A 22,435-nucleotide genomic window follows, 5' to 3' on the forward strand; every position below is an offset into this window, starting at 1 on the left:
CACTCCTTCTGCCTGCAGAAGAGCATCGGCTCGGTCGAGAGGTGGGGAAGTACTGAAGAATCGAGCCGGAGGACGAGAACAAAACTCTATCCTGTACACGTGAGACAAAATGTCTCTCACCCACCGGTCTTTGACCTGTGGCAGCTAAATGCCGCCAAAGCGGGAGAGTCTGCCACCGACCGTGGATGCGGAGAGAGAGAGGGCTGAAAGTCATGAGGAAACCGCCTTGGTAGCGGTTCCTCCGGCTGCCTTCTGTGGGCGTGATTGAGCCCGCCAGGAGTCTGAGCCCCTCTGAGCCTTTTGAGTCCTTTTGGACTAGGAAAATTGGGACCAGCCCGAGCCTGGAAGGACCGAAAAGTCGACTGTCCTTCCTTGGGTTTTGTTTGATCTGGGCTGGTGTAAGGAAGAATCCTTACCCTTGGCCTGTTTAATGATTTCATCCAATCGCTCAGCCAACAGTCTGTCACCAGATAATGGCAAACTGGTTAAGCCCTTTTTGGAAGCAGGAGCTGCCTTCCATTCCCTTAACCCCAAGGGTCTGCGCAAAACCACGGAGTTGGCGTATGCCACCGGCGTACGGCCCGTAGAGTCCAGGACAGCATGAATAGCGTAAGTCGCAATGCATGCGAGGTTAAGGACGCCACCTGCGGCACAGATGTACGTGTGACAGTGTCTATCTGCGCAAGACCAGCTGAAATAGCTTGGAGTGCCCATACGGCTGCGAATGCCGGAGCAAACGACACGCCGATAGCTTCACAGACAGATTTCAACCAGAGGTCCATCTGTCTGTCAATGGCATCTTTAAGTGAAGTCCCATCTTCCACTGCAACTATGGAGGATGTCGCGGTGGAGAAAAGCTTGTCTGGATAAGCGTAGTGTTTCTGGACTGCTCCTCTGAGTCAGAGAGGCCCAAAAGGTACTGAATTTACGCTTGGGATACCTGAAATGGAATTTCTCCTGCTGAAGCTGCCTCCTCCACTGGAGGGGCTGAGGGAGAAATATCCACCAGTGTATTGATGGGCGCTATGAGATCATTCACCATGGCGTCCCATTAGGAGCATCCAGAATGAAAGCGGTCTCAGGATCAGAAACCTGACCAGCTACCTTATCATACAGAGAATCCCCTCGCTGAGACCCTGACCAGTGTGTGAAGTCGAGGGTCTCTCCCAGCGAGCTCCTTAGGCTGTCTGGGACTGTCGTCCGTGTCAGAGCGTTCAGTCTGGGATGTATGGGACCCCCTTGGAGCACGGATTAGTTCCAACTGAGGGAGACCGGGGAGCCTTGATTCAACAATGCCCTTGGTCTGAGTCACCACCCTGGACTGCAAAGTTGCTAGAATTTTGTTCATAGTCCAAGACATTTTATCAGCAAAAAAACTGCAAACTCTGTCCTCTGGACAGTTTCACAGGTGGCCCTCTCTGGGCCACCACTAGCAGAGACTCTACCCATTAGGGGTTAGTGGAACCTGCCGGTACAACAGCCTCACGTGCGGTACAGACAGCATAGAAAGCCTGTGCCTTGGCCCCCTTGCTCTATGCTGACGACATGCTGTTGTCTCCTAAGAGCTATCTAGGGGTATATCGCCAAGAAGCGACCGTACAGCCACAAGTCTCAGCCGCGCCGCAGCCTCCAGCGCGGCAGTTTCCCACAGATAAACTCACTCAGCTAAGCTGCAGTGAGTATAGTCCAAGCGCGCAGCGCTGTTGTCCTCGGCGCACTAACACGCCCAGCAATGCTGGCGTGTGTCTGTGTATGGTCTTGCAAATATAAGTACAAGGATAAAGTACACAAAAAAACACTGTGGCAATAGTGGGGTCAGCACCAAGGTGCTACTTACCGCCCGCATAAGCGGGTAAGTGGTCGCCAGAATCCCTTTGCTGGGTCTCCCAGAGCCTGTGTCCGTTCTCCAGCTTAGATTGCCTGCAGGAATGGCTGCCGGCGTCCTGTGAAGAGGGGCGGGCCGTGGGCGTGCCCCCGACAAGAGCGGGAAACTGGCGTCCCCCTGTGCCCAGTGAGAGGGCTGGAGTATGTAAATAAGACTCCAGCCCTCGGCGCTGACTATTGTACAGCGTCTCTCCCCTTCCCTGACTGACAGGGCTGGAGGCGGGAACGAAACGTAACTAGGCCGCAAAAGCCGGGGACTAGATTTATAAGCGCTGCCGTCGTAAAAGCGCGGCAGCGCGAAAGTCCCCGGCGCACCACAAGTCTCAGCCGCGCCGCAGCTCCAGCAGCGGCTGGCGCGGTAGTTCCCGACACATAAACTCACTCAGCTAAGCTGCAGTGAGTAAAGCCCAAGCGCGCAGCGCTACTGTCCCCGGCGCACTAACACACCCAGCAACGCTGGAGTGTGTCTGTGCATAGACTGTACGGGGACACAGAGTACCTTAACGTTGCAGGGCCTGTCCCTGACGATACTCCGCTCCATTCCAGCAGGATCTCCGGGTCTGTGGATGGAGCCCGGCCTCAGAGCCTGGAGGCCGGTAAGATCCCACTTCACCAGAGCCCTTCAGGGGGATGGGGAAGGAAAACAGCATGTGGGCTCCAGCCTCCGTACCCGCAATGGGTACCTCAACCTTAACAAACACCGCCGACAAAAGTGGGGTGAGAAGGGAGCATGCTGGGGGCCCTAGTATGGGCCCTCTTTTCTTCCATCCGACATAGTCAGCAGCTGCTGCTGACTAAAAACAGTGGAGCTATGCGTGGATGTCTGACCTCCTTCGCACAAAGCATAAAACTGAAGCAGCCCGTGATCCCACGGGGGGTGTATAGGCAGAAGGGGAGGGGCCTTACACTTTTTAGTGTAATACTTTGTGTGGCCTCCGGAGGCAGTAGCTATACACCCAATCGTCTGTGTCTCCCAATGGAGCGCCGAAGAAAAACCCTGAGCAGAGCACCACGACAGAAAAATTTTCCACGTCCTGTGATAGATCTTGGCGGACGTTGGTTTCCTAGCCTGTCTCATAGTGGCAATGACGTCTTGAGATAACCCTGAAGACGCTAGGATCCAGGACTCAATGGCCACACAGTCAGGTTGAGGGCCGCAGAATTCAGATGGAAAAACGGCCCTTGAGATAGCAAGTCTGGTCGGTCTGGTAGTGCCCACGGTTGGCCGACCGTGAGATGCCACAGATCCGGGTACCACGACCGCTTCGGCCAGTCTGGAGCGACGAGGATGACGCGGCGGCAGTCGGCCCTGATCTTGCGTAACACTCTGGGCAACAGTGCCAGCGGAGGAAACACATAAGGGAGCTGAAACTGCGACCAATCCTGAACTAAGGCGTCTGCCGCCAGAGCTCTGGGATCTTGAGACCGTGCCATGAACGTCGGTACCTTGTTGTTGTGCCGGGACGCCATGAGGTCGACGTCCGGCACCCCCCAGCGGCAACAGATCTCCTGAAACACGTCCGGGTGAAGGGACCATTCCCCTGCGTCCATGCCCTGGCGACTGAGATAATCTGCTTCCCAGTTTTCCACGCCTGGGATGTGAACTGCGGATATGGTGGAGGCCGTGGCTTCCACCCACATCAAAATCCGCCGGACTTCCTGGAAGGCTTGTCGGCTGCGTGTGCCGCCTTGGTGGTTGATGTATGCTACCGCTGTGGAATTGTCCGACTGAATTCGGATCTGCTTGCCCTCCAGCCACTGCTGGAACGCTTTCAGGGCAAGATACACTGCCCGTATTTCCAGAACATTGATCTGAAGCGAGGACTCTTGCTGGGTCCACGTACCCTGAGCCCTGTGGTGGAGAAAAACCGCTCCCCACCCTGACAGACTCGCGTCCGTCGTGACTACTTCCCAGGATGGGGGTAGGAAGGATTTCCCCTTCGATAATGAAGTGGGAAGAAGCCACCACCGAAGGGAAGCTTTGGTCGCCTGAGAGAGGGAGACGGTCCTGTCGAGGGACGTCGGTTTCCTGTCCCATTTACGTAGGATGTCCCATTGAAGGGGACGCAGGTGAAACTGCGCGAAAGGGACTGCCTCCATTGCTGCCACCATCTTCCCCAGGAAGTGCATGAGGCGCCTCAAGGGGTGTGACTGGCCTTGAAGGAGAGATTGTACCCCTTTCTGTAGTGACTGCTGCTTGATCAGCGGAAGCTTCACTATCGCTGAGAGGGTATGAAACTCCATGCCAAGATATGTCAGCGATTGGGCCGGTGTCAGATTTGACTTTGGAAAATTGATGATCCACCCGAAACCCTGGAGAGTCTCCAGGGTAGCGTCGAGGCTGCGTTGGCATGCCTCTTGAGAGGGTGCCTGGATCAGCAGATCGTCCAAGTACGGGATCACCGAGTGACCCTGCGAGTGTAGGAGCGCTACTACAGTAGCCATAACCTTGGTAAAAACCCGTGGGGCTGTTGCCAGGCCGAACGGCAGTGCCACGAATTGCAGGTGTTCGTTTCCTATGGCGAAGCGCAAGAAGCGCTGGTGCTCTGGAGCAATCGGTACGTGGAGATAAGCATCTTTGATATCGATCGATTCAAGGAAATCTCCTTGGGACATTGAGGCGATGACGGAGCGGAGGGATTCCATCCTGAACCGTCTGGTTTTTACGTGTTTGTTGAGCAGTTTCAGGTCCAGGACCGGGCGGAAAGACCCGTCCTTCTTTGGGACCACAAACAAGTTGGAGTAAAAACCGTGGTTCTGTTGCTGGAGAGGAACAGGGATCACCACTCCTTCTGCCTTCAGAGTGCGCAGCGCCTGCAGAAGAGCCTCGGCTCGCTCGGGAGGCGGGGATGACCTGAAGAATCGAGTCGGGGGACGAGAGGTGAACTCTATCTTGTAACCGTGAGACAGAATGTCTCTCACCCAGCGGTCTTTTATTTGTGGCAGCCAGGTGTCGCAAAAGCGGGAGAGCCTGCCACCGACCGAGGATGCTGCTAGAGGAGGTCGAAAGTCATGAGGAAGCCGCCTTGTTAGCGGCGCCTCCGGTGGTCTTTTTAGGACGTGACTTAGACCGCCATGCATCAGAGTTCCTTTGTTCTTTCTGAGACCTTTTGGACGAGGAGAATTGGGACCTGCCCGCGCCCCGAAAGGACCGAAACCTCGACTGCCCTCTCCTCTGTTGGGGTATGTTCTGTTTGGGCTGGGGTAAGGATGTATCCTTTCCCTTGGATTGTTTGATGATTTCATCCAAACGCTCGCCAAACAGCCTGTCGCCAGAAATTGGCAAACTGGTTAAGCGCTTTTTGGAAGCAGAATCTGCCTTCCATTCCCGTAGCCACAAGGCCCTGCGGAGTACCACCGAATTGGCGGCCGCAACCGCCGTACGGCTCGCAGAGTCCAGGACAGCATTAATAGCGTAAGACGCAAATGCCGAGGTCTGGGTGGTAATGGATGCCACTTGTGGCGCGGACGTGCACGTGGCTGCTTCAATTTGCGCTTGACCTGCTGAGATAGCTTGTAGCGCCCATACGGTTGCGAATGCTGGGGCAAAAGAAGCTCCGATAGCTTCATAGATGGATTTCAACCAGAGATCCATCTGCCTGTCAGTGGCATCTTTGAGCGAGGCCCCATCTTCCACTGCAAGTATGGATCTAGCCACCAGTCTGGAGATTGGAGGATCCACTTTGGGACACTGAGTCCAACCTTTAACCACGTCAGGGGGAAAAGGATAACGTGTATCCTTAAGGCGCTTCGAAAAACGCTTATCTGGACAAGCATGGTGATTCTGGACTGCCTCTCTGAAATCAGAGTGGTCTAGAAACATACTCTGTGTACGCTTGGGGAACCTGAAACGGAATTTCTCCTGCTGAGAAGCTGACTCCTCCGCCGGAGGAGCTGAGGGAGAAATATCCAGCATTTGATTGATGGACGCAATAAGATCGTTCACTATGGAGTCCCCATCTGGAGTATTAAGATTGAGAGCGCCCTCAGGATCAGAATCCTGATCAGCTGTCTCCGCATCATCAACCAGAGATTCCCCCCGCTGAGACCCTGAACAATATGATGTCGAGGGAAATTCTAAGCGAGCCCGCTTAGTCGGTCTGGGACTGGGGTCTAAGTCATAACCCTCAGCCTGGGATGTATGAGATACCCCGGGAGGACATTGTTGGTCCAACTGAGGGGGGCCAGGGAACAGTGATTCGACAGAGTCCCTTTGCTGAGATACCGGCCTGGACTGCAAGGCTTCTAGTATCTTAGCCATAGTCTCAGAGAGTTTTGCAAACTCCGTCCCCGTCACCTGAACAGCGTCAACAGGTGGCTCCCCCTGGGCCCCTCTTAGCAGAGGCTCTGGCTGAAGAAGTGCCACAGGGGCCGAACATTGCACACAATGAGGGTGAGTGGAACCTGCCGGCAGCTGGGTCGTACAAGCGGCGCAGGCAGCATAATAAGCCTGTGTTTTGGCACCCCTGCCTTTTGTGGGCGCCATGCTATTGTTTTCCCTGAGCAACACAATAGGGTATATAGCCAGAATGAACTGTGCTCATACAGTGTAAAGAATATACTATAAACAAATAATGTATCAATACACTACAGCACCATGGGGCTAGCACCAACAGGTGCTGCTTACCACCCGCCTAAAGCGGTTGTGAGGCAACCAGAGACCGTGTCTGGGTCTCCCAGGGTTTGTCCCTCTCTGCAGCGTCGGAGGAGCTGACAGGAATGGCTGCGGCGTCCTGACGAGAGGAGGGAGCCGTGGGCGTGGCCGAGAAAGTGCGGGAACTGGTGCTCACACTGTGCACAGTGAGGGAGGTGGAGTATGCAAATCATACTCCAGCCCTCAGTGCTGCTCGTTCCGTGCAGCGTCCCGCCTTTCCCCTGCCTGTCAGGGCTGAGGGCGGGAGAAAAGGAAACTAGGCCGCAAGAAAGCCGGGGACTCGAGTATAAGCTTGGCCGCCGTAAAAGCGCGGCCAGCGCCGAAGTCCCCGGCGAACTACAAGTCCCAGCCGCGCCGCAGTTTCCCATGGCAGCGGCGGTTAGCGCGGTAGCCCCTACATATAAACACACTCAGCGACGCTGAGTGTGTAATGGCACAGTTTAACCCGGTCAGCGCCGCGGTCCCCGGTGCACTAGCACACCCAGCAAAGCTGAGGTGCTGCCGTGCGCAGTCCCCACAGGGATACAGAGTACCTTCAAGTAGCAGGGCCATGTCCCTGAACGGTACCCGGCTCCTATCCAGCAGGCTCCACAGGAGTTGTGGATGAAGCACGGTCTCAGTGCCTGGAGACCGATAGGATCCCACTTCGCCCAGAGCCCTGAGGGGGATGGGGAAGGAAAAACAGCATGTGGGCTCCAGCCTCCGTACCCGCAATGGATACCTCAACCTTAACAACACCGCCGACAAGAGTGGGGTGAGAAGGGAGCATGCTGGGGGCCCTATATGGGCCAACTTTTCTTCCATCCGACATGGTCAGCAGCTGCTGCTGACCAATCTGTGGAGCTATGTGTGCAGGTCTGCCTCCTTCGCACAAAGCAAAAAAACTGAGGAGCCCGTGGGAGCACGGGGGGTGTATAGGCAGAAGGGGAGGGGCTTTACACTTTTAGTGTAATACTTTGTGCGGCCTCCGGAGGCATAGCCTATACACCCAATTGTCTGGGTCTCCCAATAGAGCGACAAAGAAATACGGCATGAGGCTCCGGCCGTTGTACCCGCAATGGGTACCTCAACCTTAACAGCACCGCCGACGTAGTGGGGTGAGAAGGGAGCATGCCGGGGGCCCCATGGGAGCCCTCTTTTCTTCCAACCGATAACATCAGCAGCTACTGCTGACTAAAATGGGAATGCATGAGTGTGCCTCCTTCCACACAAAGCATAAAAACTGAGGAACCCGTGAGGCACGGGAGGGTGTATAGGCAGAGGGGAGGGGTTACACTTTTGAGTGTAATACTTTGTGTGGCCTCCGGAGGCAGAAGCTATACACCCAATTGTCTGGGTCTCCCAATGGAGCGACAAAGAAGAAGGGAATTTTGTTACTTACCGTAAATTTCTTTTCTTCTAGCTCCAATTGGGAGACCCAGACGATTGGTGTATAGCTACTGCCTCCGGAGGCCACACAAAGCACTACACTAAAAAGTGTAAGGCCCCTCCCCTTCTGGCTATACACCCCCCGTGGGATCACGGGCTGCTCAGTTTTAGTGCTAAAGCAAGAAGGAGGAAAGCCAATAACTGGTTTAAACAAATTCAATCCGAAGTAACATCGGAGAACTGAAACCGTTCAACATGAACAACATGTGTACCCGAAAAAAACAAAAATCCCGAAGGAAACAGGGCGGGTGCTGGGTCTCCCAATTGGAGCTAGAAGAAGAAGGGAATTTTGTTACTTACCGTAAATTCCTTTTCTTCTAGCTCCTATTGGGAGACCCAGACGATTGGGTGTATAGCACTGCCTCCGGAGGCCACACAAAGCAATTACACTAAAAAGTGTAAGGCCCCTCCCCTTCTGGCTATACACCCCCAGTGGGATCACTGGCTCACCAGTTTTAGTGCAAAAGCAAGAAGGAGGAAAGCCAATAACTGGTTTAAACAAATTCACTCCGAAGTAACGTCGGGAGAACTGAAAAACCATTCAACATGAACAACATGTGTACCCGAAAAACCACCAAAAATCCCGAAGGACAACAGGGCGGGTGCTGGGTCTCCCAATAGGAGCTAGAAGAAAAGGAATTTACGGTAAGTAACAAAATTCCCTTCTTCTTCGGCGCTCCATTGGGAGACCCAGACGATTGGGACGTCCAAAAGCTGTCCCTGGGTGGGTAAAGAAATACCTCATGTTAGAGCTGCAAAGACAGCCCTCCCCTACGGGGAGGCAACTGCCGCCTGCAGGACTCTTCTACCTAGGCTGGCGTCCGCCGAAGCATAGGTATGCACCTGATAATGTTTGGTGAAAGTGTGCAGACTCGACCAGGTAGCTGCCTGGCACACCTGTTGAGCCGTAGCCTGGTGTCGTAATGCCCAGGACGCACCCACGGCTCTGGTAGAATGGGCCTTCAGCCCTGATGGAACCGGAAGCCCAGCAGAACGGTAGGCTTCAAGAATTGGTTCTTTGATCCATCGAGCCAGGGTGGCTTTGTAAGCCTGCGACCCCTTGCGCTGGCCAGCGACAAGGACAAAGAGTGCATCAGAGCGGCGCAGGGGCGCCGTGCGGGAAATGTAGATTCTGAGTGCTCTCACCAGATCTAACAAATGTAAATCCTTTTCATACCGGTGAACCGGATGAGGACAAAAAGAAGGTAAGGAGATATCCCGATTAATATGAAACGAGGATACTACCTTAGGGAGAAACTCCTGAATGGGGCGCAGCACTACCTTGTCCTGGTGGACCACCAGGAAGGGAGCCTTGGATGACAGCGCCGCTAGCTCAGACACTCTCAGAAGAGACGTGATCGCTACCAGAAAGGCCCCTTTCCGTGATAGTCGAGAGAGTGAAACATCCGTCAGAGACTCGAAAGGCGGCTTCTGGAGAGCAACTAGTACCCGGTTCAGATCCCATGGATCTAACGGCCGCTCGTACGGGGGGACGATATGACCAAACCCCCTGCAGGAACGTGCGTACCTGCGGACGTCGTGCTAGACGCTTCTGAAAAAAAAACACCAATAGCGCCGAGACTTGTCCTTTAAGGGAGCCGAGCGACAAGCCCTTTTCCAACCCAGATTGCAGGAAGGAAAGAAAAGTAGACAATGCCAATGGCCAGGGGGACACTCCTTGTACAGAGCACCAGTAAAAGAAAATCTTCCACTTCCGTGGTAGATCTTAGCAGACGTGGGCTTCATAGCCTGTCTCATGGTGGCAACGACCCCGTGGGATAATCCTGAGGACACTAGGATCTAGGACGCAATGGCCACACAGTAGGTTCAGGGCCGTAGAATTCAGATGGAAAAACGGCCCTTGGGACAGTAAGTCTGGCCGGTCTGGTAGTGCCCACGGTTGACCGACCGTGAGATGCCTGTCGCCAGAGCTCTTTGATCGTCATGAAAACCGGGACCTTGCTGTTGTGCCGATTCGTGAAACCCGTCCGGGTGCAGAGACCATTCTCCTGCGTCCACGCCCTGGTGACTGAGGAAGTCTGCTTCCCAGTTTTTTACGCCCGGGATGTGAACTGCGGATATGGTGTATGCTCTGTCTTCCACCCCTAGCAGAATCCGGCGGACTTCCTGGGAGGCTCGCCGACTGCGTAGTCCGCCTTGGTGGTTGATGTATGCCACCGCTGTGGATTGTCCGGCTGAATTCGGATCTGTTTGCCTTCCAGCCACTGCAGGAAGTCTTGCAGGGCCATATGCACTGCCCAGAGCTCCAGACAATTGATCTGAAGAGTGGACTCCTCTGAAGAGAGTCCTTGATCGTCTGAGAAAGGGGGACGTTCCTGTGTAGGGACATCGACTTCCCCTCCCATTAGCGAAGAATGTTCTATTGAAGTGGACGCAGATGAAACTGCGTGAAAGGGACTGCCTCTGGATGAGGTGTCTCCTTGAAGGAGAGACTGCACCCCCGTCTGTAGTGACCGCTGTTTGTCCAGTGGAAGCTTCACCATCGCTGAGAGAGTGTGAAACCCGAAGCTAAGATATGCCAGCGATTGGGTTTAACTTTGAAACGTTGAGGACCCACCCGAAACTCTGGGAAGTCTCCAGCGCCATGTTCAGGCTGTGTTGGCATGCCTCTTAAAAGAGTGCCTTGACAAGTAGATGGTCTAAGTAAGGGATCACAGGGTGACCCTGAGAGTGCGGGAGTGGTCCCACTGCTGCCATGAACTTGGCGAAAACCCGTGGGGCTGTCGCCAGACCGAAGGGTAGGGCTACGAACCGAAGATGCTCGTCTTCAATAACGAATCGTAGCAAACGCCGGTGCTCTGGAGCAATCGGCACGTGGAGATAAGCATCCTGATGTCTATTGATGCTAGGAAATCTCCTTGAGACATTGAGGCAATGACGGAGCGGAGGGATTCCATCCGGAACCGCCTGGTTTTCACGTGCTTGTTGAGCAGTTTAAGGTCCAGAACGGAACGGAAGGAGCCGTCCTATTTTGTCACCCCGACCAGATCGGAGTAAAAAGTGTCTCTTGTTCCTGAGGAGGAACCGGGATTACGACTCCTACTGCCTGCAGAAGAGCCTCGGCTCGGCCGGTGAGGAAGTTTTTGCGACAAACTGTCTCTCACCCACCGGCCATTGACCTGTGGCAGTTAAATGTCGCTAAAGCGGGGGAGTCTGCCACCGACCGCGGACGCGGAGAGAGAGGGCTGAAAGTCATGAGGAAACCGCCTTGGTAGCGGTTCCTCCGGCTGCCTTCTCCGGGCGTGATTGAGCCCGCCAGGAACCTGCGCCCCTCTGAGCCTTTTGAGTCCTGTTGGACGAGGGCAATTGGGACGTGCCCGAGCCTGGGAAGGACCGAAACCTCGACTGTCCCTTCTCCTGATGGGTCTTGTTTGATAGCTGGGGTAAGGAAGACTCCGTACCCTTGGACAGTTGAATGATTTAATCCAACCGCTCACGAAACAGTCTGTCACCAGATAAAGGCAATCTGGTTAAGCACTTTTGTGGAAGCAGCCTCTGCTCCAATCCCTTAACACTAGGAGCGTAACAACACGGAGTTGGCGGACGCCACTGACGTACGGCTCGTAGAGTCCAGGACAGCATAAACAGCTTGAGTCGCAATGCCGACATTGCGAGGTGAAGGACGCTACTGCGGCCAAGATGTACATGTGACCGCGTCCCTCTGCGCAATACTAGCTGAAATAGCTTGGAGTGCCTCTATGGCTGCGAATGCCGGGGCAACCGACCCGCCGATAGGGCTGTCTGTCAATGGCATCTTTAAGTGAAGTCCCATCTTCCACTGCAACTATAGATCTAGCCGCAAGCCTGGAGATTGGGGGATCCACCCTTGGAGCGCCTGAGCACGTCAGGGGGAAGAGACAACGCGTATCTTCAATACGGTTGGAGAAACGCTTATCGGGATAAGCGTGGTGTTCCTGGACTGCTTCTCTGGAGTCAGAGTGACCAGAAAAGTACTCAATATACGCTTGAGATACCGAAATAGGGATTTCTTCTGCTGTGAAGCTGACCCCTCCACTGGAGGAGTTGAGGGAGAAATACCCAACCTTCCATTGATGGACGCTATAAGATTATTCACTATAGCGTCACCATCCGGTGTATCCGGATTGAGAGCGGTCTCAGGATCAGAGTCCTGAACAGCTACGTCTGCCTCATCATACAGAGAGTACTGTGATGAAGTCGAGGGCCGTTCTTAGGGAGCTCGCTTAGGCCGTCTGGGACTGTCGTCCGTGTCAGAGCCTGCACCCTGGGATGCATGGGACCCTCCTGGAGCCATGATTTGTTTCGAAAACAGGGTGGCCAGGGGCATTGAATCAACATTGCCCAAGGTCTGTCTGGACTGCAAAGTCTGTAGGATGTTAGTCATAGCCACAGACAATATATCAGCGGAAACTGCAACTCCGTCCCTGTCCCTGGACAGGGATCACAGGTGGTTCTTTTGGCCACCTGTAGCAGAGACCCCGTTGAGTAATTGCACACACTGGGGGTCCTGGAACAGTCGCATGCAGTACAAGCAGCATAGAAAGCCTGTGCCTTGGCACCCATGCTTTTGCTTTTTTTTTTTTTTTTTTTTTTGCTGTTGCTGTCTAGCCATCTAGGAGCATTAGCCAAGAATAGCGACCGTACAGTGCAATGTATAGCATACAAGCATGAAGTACAATAAACACTTCAGCACATGCAGTACAAGGAGCATAGAAAGCCTGTGCCTTGGCACCTTTGCTTTTCTGCTGCCGTTGTCTAGTTATTCAGGAGCATTAGCCAGGAAAAGCGACATACAGTGAATGTATAGCATACAAGCATGAAAATAACCACTGCAGCACATGTAATCCAAGCAGCATTGAAAGCTTGTGCCTTAGCACCCTTGCTTGTCTGCTGCTGTTGTCTAGTCATCAAGGAGCATTAGCCAAGAATAGCGACATGCGGTGAATGTACAAGCATGAAAATAAACTCTGCAGTACATGCAATCCAAGCAGCATTGAAAGCTTGTGCCTTGGCACCATTGCTGTTTGCTGCCGCTGTCTAGCCATCTAGGCGGGTAGACAGCCAAGAATAGCCCTTACAGTGCAATGTAAAGCATACAAGCATAAAGGACACATGACACTGCAGCAACATGCAAGACAAGCAGCATATAGAGTCTGTGCTTTAGCACCCCTGATCTTTTGCTGCTGTTTCTAGGTCTGCATCCTGAATAGCGACCGTACAAAAGTACAACAGGACACTTCGGCATAGTGGGTCAGCACTTTAGTTGCCGCTTACCGCCCGCACAAAAGCGGGTGTGTGGCGCCGGAATCCTGTGCTGGTAGCTCAGTGTCTCCGTTTTCCCGCTCTGCGTGCCGGAATGGCTGCCGGCGTCCAGAGGAGAGGGGCGGGCCGAGGGCGTGCCCGAGACAAGAGCGGGAACCCGGCGCCCACTGTGTCTAGTAAAGGGGGCTGGAGAATGCAAATAAGGCTCCAGCCCTCGGCGCTGCTATAGAACAGCGTCTCTCCCTGTCCCTGAGTGACAGGGTGGGGGCGGGAACGAAGCGGCGCTAGGCCGCAAAAGCCGGGGACTAAAGTTAGAAGCGCCGCCGCCGTAAAAGCGCGGTCGGCGCGTCCCCGGCGCACTACAAGTCGCAGCTGCGCCGCCGCTCCAGGGGCGGTCGGCGCGGCGGTCCCCACACGTAAAGTCCCCCAGTAATCTGCAGGGACTATAAGCCCAGCGCACAGCGCTACAGTCCCCGGCGCACTAGCACACCCAGCAAGCCTGGAGTGTGCGTGGCCTGCCATACGGGGACACAGAGTACCTGAAAGTTGCAGGGCCTTGTCCCTGAACGGCACTCCCGCTCCACATCCAGCAGGTTCTATGGGTCTTTGGATGGAGCCCGGCCTCAGGGCTTGGTGGCCGGAAAGATCCCACTTCCTCAGAGCCCCTCAGGGGGATGGGGAAGGAAAACAGCATGTGGGCTCCAGCCTCCGTACCAGCAATAGGTACCTCAACCTTACAAACCGCAAGTGGGGTGAGAAGGGAGCATGCTGGGGGCCCTAGTATGGGCCCTCTTTTCTTCCATCCGATATAGTCAGCAGCTACTGCTGACTGAACAGTGGAGCTTATGCATGGATGTCTGACCTCCTTCGCACAAAGCTTGAAAACTGGTGAGCCAGTGATCCCACTGGGGGTGTATAGCCAGAAGGGGAGGGGCCTTACACTTTTTAGTGTAATTGCTTTGTGTGGCCTCCGGAGGCAGTGCTATACACCCAATCGTCTGGGTCTCCCAATGGAGCGCCGAAGAAAAGGAATTTACGGTAAGTAACAAAATTCCCTTCTTCTTCGGCGCTCCATTGGGAGACCCAGACGATTGGGACGTCCAAAAGCAGTCCCTGGGTGGGTAAAGTAATACCTCAAGTTTGAGCTGCAAAACAGCCCTCTCCTAAGAGGAGGCAACCGCCGCCTGCAGGACTCTTCTACCTAGGCTGGCGTCCGCCGAAGCGTAGGTATGCACCTGATAATGTTTGGTGAAAGTGTGCAGACTCGACCAGGTAGCTGCCTGGCACACCTGTTGAGCCGTAGCCTGGTGTCGTCCGAGTTGGCGGACGCCATTGACGTACGGCTGGTAGAGTCCAAGACCGCATTGATAGCGTAAGTCGCAAACGCAGACATTTGCGAAGTCAAGGACGCCACCTGCGGCACTGATGGACGTATGATAGAGTCCACCTGCGCCAGACCAGCTGAAATAGCTTGGAGTGCCCACACGGCTGCGAATGCTGGAGCAAACGACGCGCCGATAGCTTCATAGACAGATTTCAACCAAAAGGTCCATCTGTCTGTCATTGGCATCTTTAAGTGAAGCCCCATCTTCCACTGCAACTATGGATCTAGCCGCAAGCCTGGAGATTGGGGGGTCCACCTTTGGACACTGGGTCCAGCGTTTGACCACGTCAGGGGGAAAGGGATAACGTGTATCCTTAAGACGTTTGGAGAAACGCTTATCTGGATAAGCATGGTGTTTCTGGACTGCTTCTCTGAAGTCCGCGTGGTCCAGAAAAGAGCTCAATTTACGTTTGGGATACCTAAAATGGAATTTCTCCTGCTGTGCTGCTGCCTCCTCCGCTGGAGGAGAAATATCCAGCAGTCTATTGATGGCCGCTATAAGATCATTCACCATGGCGTCACCATCAGGGGTATCCAGGTTGAGAGCAGTCTCAGGATTGGACTCCTGATCACCTAGTTCTGTCTCATCATACAGAGAATCCTCTCGCTGAGACCCTGACCAGCGTGATGACGCCGAGGGTCTCTCCCAGCGAGCTCGCTTAGGCTGCCTGGAACTGTCGTCCGAGTCAGAGCCTTCAGCCTGTGATGTCTGGGACCCCCTTGGAGCACGGATTAGTTCCAACTGAGGGGGACCGGGGAACATTGAATCAGCAGTGCCCATGGTCTGAGTGACCGGCCTGGACTGCAAGGTTTCTAGAATTTTTGTCATAGTCACAGACCTCTGATCAGCAAAAACTGCAAATTCTGTCCCCGTCACCGGGGCAGGGTTCACAGGCGTCTCTGCCTGGGCCACTACTAGCATAGACTCCGGCTGACGAAGTGGCACAGGGACCGAACATTGCACACAATGGGGGTCAGGGGAACCTGCCGGTAGATCAGCCCCACATGCGGTACAGGCAGCATATGAAGCCCGTGCCTTGGCACCCTTGCTTTTTGCGGATGACATGCTGTTGTCTCCTCAGAGCAATATAGGGGTATAAGCCAAGAAGCGACCGTACAGTGCAATATATAGGTACAGACAAAAGTACACAAAAAACTACACTGTGGCACTAGTGGGGTCAGCACCTAGGTGCTGCTTACCGCCCGCTTAACAGCGGGTGTGTGGTCGCCAGAATCCCTTGTCTGGGTCTCCCAGGGCTATGTCCGTTCTCCAGCTCAGACTGCGTGCAGGAATGGCTGCCGGCGTCCTGTGAAGAGGGGCGGGCCGTGGGCGTGCTGCAGACAAAGAGCGGGAACTGGCGTCCCACTGTGCCCAGTGAGAGGGCTGGAGTATGTAAATAAGACTCCAGCCCTCGGCGCTGACTATCGTACAGCGTCTCTCCCCTTCCCTGACTGACAGGGCTGGGGGCGGGAACGAAGCGTAACTAGGCCGCAGAAGCCGGGGACTAGATTTACAAGCGCTGCCGTCGTAAAAGCACGGTCGGCGCGAAGTCCCCGGCGCACCACAAGTCTCAGCCGCGCCGCAGTCACCATGGCGGCCGGCGCGGTAGTTCCCCACACATAAACTCACTCAGCAAAGCTGCAGTGAGTATAACCTTAAGTGCGCAGCGCTACTGTCCCCGGCGCACTAGAACACCCAGCAACGCTGGAGTGTGTCTGTGCCTGTCTGCACGGGGACACAGAGTACCTGAATGTTGCAGGGCCTTGTCCCTGACGGCACCCTAGCTCCGTATCCAGCAGGATCTCCGGGTCTGTGGATGGAGCCCGGCCTCAGAGTCTGGAGGCCGGTAAGATCCCACTTCACCAGAGCCCTTCAGGGGGATGGGGAAGGAAAACAGCATGTGGGCTCCAGCCTCCGTACCCGCAATGGGTACCTCAACCTTAACAAACACCGCCGACAAAAGTGGGGTGAGAAGGGAGCATGCTGGGGGCCCTAGTATGGGCCCTCTTTTCTTCCATCCGACATAGTCAGCAGCTGCTGCTGACTAAACAGTGGAGCTATGCGTGGATGTCTGACCTCCTTCGCACAAAGCATAAAACTGAGCAGCCCGTGATCCCACGGGGGGTGTATAGCCAGAAGGGGAGGGGCCTTACACTTTTTAGTGTAGTGCTTTGTGTGGCCTCCGGAGGCAGTAGCTATACACCAATCGTCTGGGTCTCCCAATGGAGCGCCGAAGAAATGTGGATTTCCCTAGAATAAGACATCAGATCACAGATATCAAGGTATCATATTCAGCTTCCTATGACCTACATGCCCATAGAGATGTTGTAGGAGAGCTGATCCTATTGACAGATTGAATAGATCTACTACTGATCACTTTAGGATGTGCCTTTAGATATTTTGTGTAGAAATTGAGACAAATTGTGTAGAAAGTGGATAAATGAAACTGATGTTGGTCCATATAGTTACAAGACTTGATGGGCAACAGCTCTTATTTTTATGCATTATTTTTAGAACAGTTCACAGAATATTGAGGTCAAAATTTACACAATGTTTTGTGTAAAATAAAGTACCAATGCTTAAAAAAAAAAAAAATACAAAAAAAAAGTCCAGCTCAGTAAGAGAAGCAAATGTAATTTCTAGAAGGCCCCTCGCTGATCAGAGGTTGATGGCATATCACAGCAGTACACCATCCTACAGACATAAGTTTTAGGGTGTCCATAATCTACTGAGACCACAGACTAGAGAAGAATACGACACTAATTACATTCAGTAAATTAATCCAGAGGAGAAGTGAAGGCTCTGAATGTATATTGAATATTTACAGTTTTGCTGCAATCTGCTTCATAATCCAGCATTGCCGGCCTTTTTGTTCCATTACTTCGAGCTTGCATGGGCCATAACCGAATTTGGTCCTGTGGAAATCCCTGAGAAAGGGGAAAAAAAAGAAGAAAAAAAACCAAAAACGTTTACTTATTTATTCTGAAACCTGATTAGTAAATGGTGGTAAAACATTTCTGCTAAAAGTAACACATTCATAGAGAATTGTAAAGAATGAAGGGAATTTTGTTTACTTACCGTAAATTCCTTTTCTTCTAGCTCCAATTGGGAGACCCAGACAATTGGGTGTATAGCTACTGCCTCCGGAGGCCACACAAAGTACTACACTTAAAAGTGTAAGGCCCCTCCCCTTCTGGCTATACACCCCCCCGTGGGATCACGGGCTCCTCAGTTTTAGTGCAAAAGCAAGAAGGAGGAAAGCCAATAACTGTTTTAAATACAAATTCAACCCGAGAAACAACCTCGGAGAACTGAACTGTTCAACATGAACAACATGTGCACCCGAAAAAAACAAATTTCCTAAGAAAAACAGGGCGGGTGCTGGGTCTCCCAATTGGAGCTAGAAGAAAAGGAATTTACGGTAAGTAAACAAAATTCCCTTCTTCTTTGTCGCTCCTAATTGGGAGACCCAGACAATTGGGACGTCCAAAAGCAGTCCCTGGGTGGGTAAAAGAATACCTCGTGATAGGGCCGTCAAACAGCCCTTTCCTACAGGTGAGCCACCGCCGCCTGAAGGACTTGTCTACCTAGGCCGGCATCCGCCGAAGCGTAGGTATGCACCTGATAATGCTTGGTAAAAGTGTGCAGACTCGACCAGGTAGCCGCCTGGCACACCTGCTGAGCCGTAGCCTGGTGCCGTAATGCCCAGGACGCACCCACGGCTCTGGTAGAATGGGCTTTCAGTCCTGATGGAATCGGAAGCCCAGCAGAACGGTAGGTGTGAAGAATTGGTTCCTTGATCCAACGCGCAAGGGTGGATTTGGAAGCTTGCGACCCTTTACGCTGACCAGCGACAAGGACAAAGAGTGCATCCGAGCGGCGCAGAGGCGCCGTGCGGGAAATGTAGATCCTGAGTGCTCTCACCAGATCCAATAAATGCAAACCTTTTTCAAATTGGTGAACTGGATGCGGACACAAAGACGGTAAAGTGATATCTTGATTGAGATGAAAGGAAGATACCACCTTGGGAAGAAATTCTGGAATTGGACGCAGAACTACCTTGTCCTGGTGAAACACCAGGAATGGAGATCTGCATGATAACGCCGCCAGCTCGGACACTCTCCGAAGAGACGTGACCGCCACTAGAAAGGCCACTTTCTGTGAAAGACGAGAAAGGGAAACCTCCTTCATAGGCTCGAAAGGCGGCTTTTGGAGAGCAATTAGAACCTTGTTCAGGTCCCAGGGCTCCAATGGCCGCTTGTAAGGGGGGACGATATGACAAACCCCTTGCAGGAACGTGCGTACCTGAGGAAGTCGCGCCAGGCGTTTCTGAAAAAATACGGATAGCGCGGAGACTTGACCCTTAAGGGAGCCAAGCGACAAACCTTTTTCCAACCCAGACTGCAGGAAGGAAAGAAAAGTAGGCAATGCAAAAGGCCAGGGAGAAACTCCCTGAGCCGAGCACCAAGATAGGAATATCCTCCACGTCCTGTGGTAGATCTTGGCGGAGGATGGTTTCCTAGCCTGTCTCATGGTGGCAACCACTTCATGAGATAAACCTGAGGCCGCTAGGATCCAGGACTCAATGGCCACACAGTCAGGTTCAGGGCCGCAGAATTCAGATGGAAAAACGGCCCTTGAGACAGCAAGTCTGGACGGTCTGGTAGTGCCCACGGATGGCCTACCGTGAGGTGCCACAGATCCGGGTACCACGACCTCCTTGGCCAGTCTGGAGCGACGAGAATGGCGCGGCGGCAGTCGGACCTGAGTTTGCGGAGCACTCTGGGCAACAATGCCAGAGGTGGGAACACATACGGTAGTCGGAACGGCGACCAATCTTGAACTAAGGCGTCTGCCGCCAGAGCTCGGTGATCGTGAGACCGTGCCATGAAAACCGGGACCTTGTTGTTGTGCCGTGACGCCATCAGGTCGACGTCCGGCATCCCCCAGCGGCGACAGATCTCCTGAAACACGTCCGGGTGAAGGGACCATTCCCCTGCGTCCATGCCCTGGCGACTGAGAAAGTCTGCTTCCCAGTTTTCTACGCCTGGGATGTGAACGGCGGATATGGTGGATGCCGTGTCTTCCACCCACGTCAGAATCCGCCGGACTTCCTGGAAGGCTTGCCGACTGCGTGTTCCCCCTTGGTGGTTGATGTATGCCACCGCTGTGGAGTTGTCCGACTGAATTCGGATCTGCTTGCCTTCCAGCCACTGTTGGAAGGCTTGTAGGGCAAGATAGACTGCTCTGATCTCCAGAACATTGATCTGAAGGGTGGACTCTTTCCGAGTCCACGTACCCTGAGCCCTGTGGTGGAGAAACACTGCTCCCCACCCTGATAGACTCGCATCTGTCGTGACCACCGCCCAGGATGGGGGTAGGAACGACTTTCCTTTTGACAATGAGGTGGGAAGAAGCCACCACCGGAGAGATTCCTTGGCTGCCTGAGAGAGGGAGACCTCCCTGTCGAGGGACGTCGACTTCCCGTCCCATTGGCGGAGAATGTCCCATTGTAGTGGACGCAGATGAAACTGCGCAAAAGGAACTGCTTCCATTGCTGCTACCATCTTCCCTAGGAAGTGCATGAGGCGCCTCAAGGGGTGCGACTGGCCCTGAAGGAGAGATTGCACCCCTATCTGTAGCGAGCACTGTTTGTCCAGTGGAAGTTTCACTATCGCTGAGAGAGTATGAAACTCCATGCCAAGATATGTTAGTGATTGGGTCGGGGTTAGATTTGACTTTGAAAAGTTGATAATCCACCCGAAACTCTGGAGAGTCTTCAGTGCCACGTTCAGGCTGTGTTGGCATGCCTCTTGAGAGGGTACCTCGATAAGTAGATCGTCCAAATACGGGATCACGGAGTGACCTTGCGAGTGCAGGACTGCTACTACTGCTGCCATGACCTTGGTGAAGACCCGAGGGGCTGTCGCCAGCCCGAAAGGAAGAGCTACGAACTGCAGGTGTTCGCTTCCTATAACGAAGCGTAGAAAACGCTGATGCTCTGGCGCAATTGGCACGTGGAGATAAGCATCCTTGATGTCTATTGATGCTAGGAAATCTCCTTGAGACATTGAGGCGATAACGGAGCGGAGAGATTCCATCCTGAACCTCCTGGTTTTTACGTGTTTGTTGAGCAGCTTTAGATCCAGGACGGGACGGAACGACCCGTCTTTCTTTGGCACCACAAACAAATTGGAGTAAAAACCGTGACCTTGTTCCTGAAGAGGAACAGAAGTCACCACTCCTTCCGCCTTTAGAGCAGACACCGCTTGCAGCAGAGCATCGGCTCGGTCGGGCGGTGGGGAAGTTCTGAAGAAGCGAGTTGGAGGACGAGAGCAGAACTCTATCCTGTACCCGTGAGACAGAATGTCTCTCACCCAACGGTCTTTGACCTGTGACAACCAAATGTCGCCAAAGCGGGAGAGCCTGCCACCGACCGAGGATGCGGAGAGAGGAGGCTGAGAGTCATGAGGAAGCCGTCTTGGTAACGGTTCTTCCGGCTGGCTTTTTTGGGCGTGATTGAGTCCGCCAAGAATCTGAGCCCCTCTGATCCTTCTGAGTCCTTTTGGACGAGTAGAATTGGGACCTGCCTGAGCCTCGAAAGGACCGAAAACCAGACTGTCCCCTCCTCTGTTGAGGTTTGTTTTGTCTGGGCTGAGGTAAGGATGAATCCTTACCCTTGGAGTGTTTAATGATTTCATCCAAACGCTCACCAAACAATCGGTCACGAGAAAAAGGCAAACTGGTTAAGCACTTCTTGGAAGAAGAATCTGCCTTCCATTCTCTCAACCACAGGGCTCTGCGTAAAACCACAGAGTTGGCTGACGCCACCGCCGTACGGCTCGTAGAGTCTAGGACAGCATTAATCGCGTAAGACGCGAATGCAGACATTTGAGAGGTCAAGGGTGCCACCTGCGGAGCAGATGTACGTGTGACCGTGTCGACCTGTGTAAGCCCAGCTGAAATAGCTTGGAGTGCCCATACGGCTGCGAATGCTGGCGCCAACGACGCTCCAATAGCTTCATAGATGGATTTTAACCAGAGCTCCATCTGTCTGTCAGTGGCATCTTTAAGTGCCGCCCCATCTTCCACTGCAACTAGAGATCTGGCTGCAAGCCTGGAGATTGGAGGGTCCACCTTGGGACACTGTGTCCAGCCCTTGACCACGTCAGGGGGAAAAGGATAGCGTGTATCTTTAAGCCGTTTGGAAAAACGCTTATCTGGATAAGCGTGGTGTTTCTGGATTGCGTCTCTAAAGTCAGAGTGGTCCAGAAACGTGCTTAATTTACGCTTGGGATACCTGAAATGGAATTTCTCCTGCTGTGAAGCTGCCTCCTCCGCAAGAGGAGCTGGTGGAGAAATGTCTAACATCCTATTGATGGACGCTATAAGATCATTCACTATGGCGTCACCATCCGGGGTATCTAGATTGAGAGCGGCCCCAGCATCAGACTCCTGATCAGTTACATCCGCCTCATCACACAGAGTCGTCCCGCTGGGACCCTGACCAGTGTGATGAAGTTGAGGGTCGCTCATAGCGAGCCCGCTTAGGTTGTCTGGGACTGTCGTCCGAGTCAGAGCCGTCACCCTGGGGTGCATATGACACCCCCGGAGCTAGGAAGTGGTCCAGCTGAGGGGGACCAGGGGGCAATGGATCAACAGTGCCCATGGTCTGAGTTACTGGTCTAGACTGCAATGTTTCAAGAATTTTAGACATAGTCATAGACAATTTGTCAGCAAAAGCTGCAAACTCCGTCCCTGTCACCTGGACAGCATTTACAGGTGGTTCACCCTGGGTCACCTCTAGCAGCGGCCCCGGCTG

The 22,435-nt window shown here is 53.6% G+C and overlaps 1 protein-coding gene across 2 annotated transcripts in view; it reads right to left on the minus strand.

Moving 5' to 3' along the window:
* Positions 1–22,435, minus strand: part of USP7 (ubiquitin specific peptidase 7) — a 245,198-nt gene that overhangs the window by 45,097 nt on the left and 177,666 nt on the right. For both annotated transcript variants that reach the window (XM_075317906.1, XM_075317905.1), the window contains exon 17: positions 17,439–17,540. In XM_075317906.1, the coding sequence (XP_075174021.1) occupies positions 17,439–17,540 (102 nt within the window). The remainder of the gene's footprint in view (positions 1–17,438; positions 17,541–22,435) is intronic.

Source organism: Anomaloglossus baeobatrachus, chromosome 7 (genome assembly GCF_048569485.1).
Source record: "Anomaloglossus baeobatrachus isolate aAnoBae1 chromosome 7, aAnoBae1.hap1, whole genome shotgun sequence".
In the NCBI taxonomy this organism is placed as follows: domain Eukaryota; kingdom Metazoa; phylum Chordata; class Amphibia; order Anura; family Aromobatidae; genus Anomaloglossus; species Anomaloglossus baeobatrachus.